General features: G+C 29.0%; 1 protein-coding gene and 2 long non-coding RNA genes across 3 annotated transcripts in view; 2 read left to right on the top strand and 1 right to left on the bottom strand.

The window, feature by feature from the left end:
• The window catches only part of LOC107647933 (vacuolar amino acid transporter 1), a 5,863-nt gene extending 1,110 nt beyond the window's left edge, over positions 1-4,753 (top strand). The window contains exons 2-4 of the mRNA XM_016352007.2: positions 1,887-2,120; positions 3,224-3,597; positions 3,849-4,753. Of these exons, the coding sequence (XP_016207493.2) occupies positions 1,887-2,120; positions 3,224-3,597; positions 3,849-4,367 (1,127 nt within the window). The 3' untranslated portion in view covers positions 4,368-4,753. The remainder of the gene's footprint in view (positions 1-1,886; positions 2,121-3,223; positions 3,598-3,848) is intronic.
• LOC110268960 overlaps positions 1-5,691 on the bottom strand; it is a 15,087-nt gene extending 9,396 nt beyond the window's left edge. The window contains exon 1 of the long non-coding RNA XR_002357753.1: positions 5,063-5,691. This is a non-coding gene — a long non-coding RNA (uncharacterized LOC110268960). The remainder of the gene's footprint in view (positions 1-5,062) is intronic.
• Positions 1-6,081, top strand: part of LOC110268962 — a 10,354-nt gene extending 4,273 nt beyond the window's left edge. Inside the window, exon 2 of the long non-coding RNA XR_002357754.1 lies at positions 5,683-6,081. This is a non-coding gene — a long non-coding RNA (uncharacterized LOC110268962). The remainder of the gene's footprint in view (positions 1-5,682) is intronic.

Here is a 7,455-nt window from a genome sequence, read left to right on the forward strand (position 1 = left end):
ATTTAGATGTTAATAACATTATTAATTAAGTCGTATCTTTTTTTTATGTATTAAAAAAATATAATCAAATTTTTTTTGTAAAATTTTGTCTCCTTAATTTTATTTTTGTACAAAACTACAAATCTTAACAATCAATCATCACTTTAAAATCAAAGGATGGTGGATCAATTTTACTTACCTATTGAAATCGAATACTATTAACTGTTTAATATGCAAATTGTTTGTATCAAATTTAATGGAAAGATAATATTGGACATGCTTAAAACTTTTTTTAAATTAAAATAAGATGTTTTAAAAGTTTTTGATACTGAAATAAGACATTTGAAATGTTAGGAACCAAATTAAAATTCAACCCAAACGTTAAAAGTTTTTAAAAAATATACAAGCCTTTCAGATTAAGAATAATTATTCTTTATTTGCAGCTATATTAAAAGTAGTACGAGATCCAAGATCTTATGTCTGTTAGATGTGAGTAAATTACGGTACTAGCTAGTTTGTGTTTGAGGTCATGAGATAGTCTTCTCTCTTCTATGATTTATATAAAACTAATATATACCTTTATAAACGAAATATTTTTTTATTAATATAAACACTATTTTGTTTAATAAAAGTATTAATAAATAGATGTGTAGCAAATTAACTAAAGGATATTACAATATAATTTTTCTACTGAATTCAACGGCAAGATGTGAATCTGGTTTCTGCACTTGAATACAAAAATATGGCAGGTCGATGTCAGAATATTTGTTTTATTGCTATTTTTTTAAGCTGTCAGGATATTGGTGTAAGTATTCATAATATGTTTGTGCTCTTCTGATTATTATTTTGACACACACTGTTTCCTATTTTATGTTATTTAAACTTTTTTATTAACATGTTCATAATTTAATGTATTATTAAACATATGAATTTACTCAGATGCAACTCCATAAGTTTTTACAAAATAATTATCATATACAAGGGAACAATATTAGCGAAATTCTTGGCGGAAAGTGGCTTTATGGTGTGTAAAGTATTGTAGACATAATATTTGCTATTATTTTTATTATTGGTGAAAAAATTAAAGTGTTCGGCAAAAAATTGTCATCCTTGTACATGCTTTAGAAAAAATTTCAAGTGTACTAAAAATACCAGTATTTCAATTATTTTAACCATTTATTTCAATTAATATATATTTTTTATAATTCAAATAACAGTTAAAACAACTAAAATATTAGTGTTTTCGGTACACTTTGAAACTCTTCCCATGTTTTATTCTTTGTTATTTATTTATTAAGTATTTATTCAGGATTCACATTATTGAATGAAGTTTCGTAATGGATTCAATCACTACTTCTGTGTCAAACTGTCAATGTTATACATTCCAACGTGTCAACTACTTGCATTAACAAACTTTTGGAACATTACTGAATGTTCTAGAAATGAATCATAACAAGTGATATGATAGATGAAACATGAAACGTTCATATTCAATTAATCATTTCACCTTTGAATTGGCCACAAAATATATATTAATAAAGGATTTTTTTTATAGATTTTATATGGTTAGCGTTATCTGATCTTTGTTTTAAAATAATATAAGTTCAACTAAATTAATATACCTAAACTAAAATGAAGTGTATTTTACATAAATTTCAATTAATTATTTTACATGTATAAAAAAAAGTCATTAATCAATTATTATTTATAAATATGTCTTTGACATATCACAAAAATTTTTATTATATTATTATAAATAAATTTGATTATTAGTATTAAGTTTGATTTTTCTGTATACGATAATTGGTTTGATAAGTAATTTTTGTTGTATTTTTAACATTTTGATTCAAGTTATTTCCAAAAGTATTGGATGAAAATATTAACAAAGTTTGATGGTGTGAATGAAGGAATTGGAATTGTTTCAATACCTTATGCACTGGCTTCAGGGGGATGGCTAAGCATATCACTGCTATTTATGATAGCAATTGCTTGCTACTACACTGGCTTATTGGTAAAGAGATGCATGGACATGGACCCTCATATCAGAACCTTCCCTGACATTGGTCAACGTGCTTTTGGAGACAAAGGTAGATTAATGGTCTCCATAGCCATGAATTCAGAGCTCTACCTTGTTGTAACAGGTACTATTATTATGATTACTATTATTGTTAAAAGCCAACACAATAAATATTAAGGTGCATTTAGTTTTAGTTTAATTATTCGGCTAATCTTTATAACTTTATCGAATTTTTAATTAGATTATTATATTTTTTTAGTTAAATTTTTATATTAAATCATATTTTATAATTAAGTCTTTGTTATAATAAAAAATTAAAATTATAGAATATTTTATTAAACAAAATAAATATGTCTAATAAGTGAATTCTCCTTGCAAATGCCATGCAACCTGAAACTCAGCATGACTTTTAATACTAATCAAACAGGGACTTTTTGGGAATCAGTAATGTTAGGGGTTAGCACATTTTGTGATTTATAGTCATTAATCAATTATTATTAATATTAATATTTTTAATGGTGTAAAATTTCATCTAATAGTATGAAATTATACATTCTTTTTTTGATGGTTAAATATAGACTAAATTTTAATAAAAGTGTTGATCCATGAGACTTTCTCTTCTGTTAAATCTAACTTTTTACCAAGATAAAAACTTAGTTACAAAATCTGATATGATATAAACTATCTAATTAAAAAAAAAGTATAAAAATTTAATTGAAAATCGGTAAAATTAGATGGAGTAATTAAACTCCTAATTTTTATCTCCGTTAGTTTTTATTGTTTATGCCAATTTATTATTAGGTCACTATATTTTTAAAGTTTTCATTTGGATCTTATACCAATTTTAAATTTGTAATTAGATTTTTTTAACAAGAAACATTACAAAAACGTTTTCAATCTCCGCCACTAGAAAATATGATTCAATATATTCGGTTAAGTTAAAGGTTTTTGGGATAAAAAGAATGTGATCACAAATTTAAAACCGTTATAGAGATCCAACTAAAAATTTTTAAAGTGTAAAAGCTCAATTATGAATTTGAGAAAATTTTGAATACTAATAAAGTAATTTAACCTTTTTAACATTTTATAAAAAAAAGAAATTAAAAGATATTATTATTATTATTATTTATTTTTTCATAAAATTCTCAAAACAGAAAAAATAAAAAACAAAAACGTAAATCAAATACACCATTAATTTTTGGTTCTGACCACCATGATTGTGGACAGGTTACCTCATCTTGGAAGGTGACAACCTTAACAAGCTAATTCCAAACGTTGAAGTAAACCTTGGAGGGCTTGTGATTGGTGGAACAACAATCTTTGCAATACTAGCAACAATTGTGATCTTGCCAACAGTGTTGTTGGAGGATCTTAGCTTGTTGTCTTATGTTTCTGCTAGTGGCGCTTTGGCTTCCACAGTGTTCTTGCTCTCTCTGTTGTGGAATGGAACCATTGATGGGACAGGCTTTCATGGAAAAGGTACAGTTTTCAGGTGGAGTGGCATCCCTGCTGCAGTTAGTTTGTATGCATTTTGCTACAGTGCTCACCCTGTTCTTCCCACACTCTACAATGCCATGAGGAACAAGAATCAGTTCTCAAGTGTAAGTACAAATCATTTTTTTTTACGGAAATGTTTGGTAACTAAAGAAAATCAGCCAAAAACAGCCATAAGTTGCCTTATTTAGCATTCATTAATTGTTGCGACAATTAATGAATGCTAAATAAGGCAAGTTCTGGCTGTTTTTTTGTCTCTCTAGCATTACCTTTTTTTTAATTGTATTCTTAACATGGTTGAAGAGAGCATAGTTGGTTAGTTATGATTTTGATATTGAAATTACTATGGCAATGGCAGGTCCTATTTGTGTGCTTTCTAGTGTGCACTCTTGGTTATGCAGCAGCAGCAATCCTAGGGTACCTAATGTTTGGAGAAGATGTTGAATCACAGGTTACATTGAACCTTCCAACAGGGAAATTCAGTTCACAAGTTGCAATATACACAACCTTGGTGAATCCAATAGCCAAATATGCATTGATGCTAACCCCAATTGTGAATGCAGTAAAGAACAAGATCTCATGCAACTACAGAAAAAAGAGGCTCACACATGTTATTGTTAGTACCACATTGCTGATTAGCACTCTTGTTGTGGCAGTGGCAATTCCCTTATTTGGCTACCTAATGTCACTTGTTGGAGCATTGCTAAGTGTCTCAGCATCAATCCTTGTCCCATCCGTATGTTACTTGAAGATTTCTGGAGCTTACAAGAGATTTGGCTCAGAAATGATCATAAACTATTCAATTATTGTGATGGGTGTTACTATTGCGATTGTAGGCACTTACACTTCTCTTGTAGATATAATTCAAAATTTGTGAATGTGTTTGGTAAGTGTCTCGAGAGGGAAGATACAAAATCGTCCATGATAAGATAGAAATGTTCTTTCGGGATAGTTATCAAACATGTACTGGAGTATGGTTTTCAACATGTTGGGTGCTACAGAACATGGAGCTTTGGTTGTTGGCCTATAAACAAGTACTGCTTTATTTGTTTGTAATTTTGTGCGTATAAAGATGTTGTATGCTTCTGTTTGTACCTCAGCTTGCATGAACATTTTAAAGGTTTGCCGCTGCCTAATGGATTGCTGTATGCACATGGTGAGATTTAAATCTTTGATACCTGCTTAAGCGGATGAGTGGGCTGACCACTCGATTATCCCAACATGGTTTTTTTTTGTAAGGTTTAGTTTAGTTTAATTCTTTCATATGAGTATCTCTTCTTGTCATTTTTAAGTTTATAAGTTTGTGATATCTGTAGTGATTATGTACTCACCAGCCATTCTAAAGCTTACATCTGGCCGGAGAAGGTTTTGATTAAGAAAACATTCTGATTTAAAGTTAAGACTATTTTAAATGTTAACTAAGAGGGTAATTTAACAATTTTTAATGTAGAATTATTTAGATAATTCCATAACACAAGAATACAATTTAAAATTGAGGATCAAGTTAGCTTAGCTGCATCCAGCCATCCACCAATCCCACTTGCAAACATTGACTGTGGTTGCCGTCTCCACCTCCGCCATGCTTTGTCTCTGCCAACCACCATCAACTATTACTATTCCCCCTCCCCCTCTTTTTTGTTTTTTTCCTTACGCTACACACTCGTTACACTCGGACAGATATTAAAAACAAGAGAAAAGGACAAATCGATCCTTGATTTTTGGGTCTGCAGTGTGAGGATTTAAAAATATATTTAAGTCTTTGAACTCTTCAAAATTTAGATATATCGATTCCTGAGTTTAATTTGTCCAATTTTAAAAACTTTCATTTGTATCAACCAGTTTAGTAGTACAACGGGAGACCCAGGTGAACACGAGGGATTAATATATATAGGTTTTGAAAAAGTTAGAAACTTAAATGTATTTTTAAATTTTGTAGGACTTAAATGTCTACGGATCAAAAGGTTAAAGACTTATTTGTTATTTTCTCTAAAAACAATCATCCTTAGTGAATAATTGGATATCAATATCAACTAAGTATAAAATACACATTTAAAATAAGCTAAAATACATATATAAATATATAATAACTGAATTTGATGATTAATTTTGACGTACAAATAATATTTTAACATTAAAAAAATTCTATATTTCACTATTGGGATTCGAACTCTAGTGTAGTTTTTTTTTTTTAGTTAATAACTTTCCTTTTCCTTTTTTTGTTTCGGACCACACAGTACACTAAGAAGGACATTTTAACGAGCTCTCAGAAAAGGAAATGAATTGCCATATGTGCTGGGTTGTCTTCTAGTTTGGGCTTTAGCCCATCTTATGGCCTCCATTTGTGAATTGGGCCCCTTTGTTCCTCTATTTTCTGTGAGCGATTTGGGTTTTCTTCGGAGAAATATAAGATGGGGTTCTACTAGGGGGCTGCTTCCGGGGCAGGGAATGGTTCAGGCTTTGGGTAGGGTTCTGGGCCTAGCCCAAGACCAAAAACACAAACAAAGAAAAAAATGTTTAGCTAACAAAATACATGTTAAGATTAAATATACAAAGTTTGTATAAAAATATACAAAGTTTAAATGTTTAATGCATTTGTTGTTTACTTATTAAAGTAAAAGTTTAGAAATTTCTATCAATAGTAACTTTTAAATTACAAAAATAAAAATCTATGAATTTAAGAAATCATTTCCTTTTTCAATATTATGTTATTTCAAACATTAATTTTAGTTGCAAAATAATACATTTCAATAATTTTTAGTGAGCAAATTAGTCAAATTCTTAATGATAATAAGAATTTGAATTCATAAGAATTAAAAAAACTGTTTTTTTTTTTCCATCTGAAAAAGGGAAAGAAATAAAGATTGAGAGAAGAACTTGTTGATGTGAAGGAATTGAAGAAGGAGATACAATGATTGAAGCTTCCACAACGAGTCAAGTAACACAAAATAACAAATTAAATTAAAAAAAGCTCACTACTTAGTACTTACTATACAACAAAGATTTAGAAACACGCACGTGAAGAAGTTGGGTAAGGTATGAAGACAATTTTCATCATGAATGTCACACTCTGAAAAAGGTTACAAGCCGTTTTCTGCCTAAAACAAAAGAGGTTGCTTTGTCCATTTATCTTATCTAAGATATGAAACCAAATGGACCCACTTTTTAATTAGGTCATGAAATGAGATGAGAGCATGATTCATTGATTCCTATTTAGTAAGCAACATTGCACCTACAAGAATTGAACAACAAGTTATATCATATACTACTTTGTACCACTCACAAGTGACAAGGGGACAATGATCTTATTAGGTAGAATGTACGAACTTATGTTGTATAGATACATAGAATTTGTATTGGCTTGTTTGAATTGTTAGGTTTAAAATTGTGATTTGACTTATTATTAATACAAATGTGATTTTAAATTAGTGTAATATAATTATAATCAATGTATGGATTCATCAACCGATATATATTCTATATCTCTCATTCTCTCTTCTTCTACTTTGAATGATGTTGATAGAGCAATTATCATCATTTTCTTTGATGTGACATACAATCTCACTGTTCTTTCTTTCTTTCATTGTTCATGGTTTTTGTACCATTTATATTTTGTTTTAGTAGTCTCTCACTTTCTACGTCTTTAGTTGTAGTTTTCTTTTCTTTGTCCAGGTTTTAATTTTAGGTAACAATATAAATTGGTCTCCAATTATTTTTTAGTAGTCACTTTAATTCATCATCTTTATTTATTAGCTATTAGTCTCTAAACAAATTAAATCATGAGTATTTTTAGTAATAATATGTCAAAAGTTAAATTAAAAACATCACCACTTTATCAGGAGCATGGTTGTTCAAGATCAGATTTGACCCGAAATTTAGTCTAAATTTAAAGCTTATTTTATTAGGTTCGAATTTATTATTTTTGTTTGGTGTTATTTTCGAGTTGGATTTAAATTATGTTTTGGTTC

Source organism: Arachis ipaensis, chromosome B01, assembly GCF_000816755.2.
Source record: "Arachis ipaensis cultivar K30076 chromosome B01, Araip1.1, whole genome shotgun sequence".
Classification (NCBI taxonomy): Eukaryota; Viridiplantae; Streptophyta; class Magnoliopsida; order Fabales; family Fabaceae; genus Arachis; species Arachis ipaensis.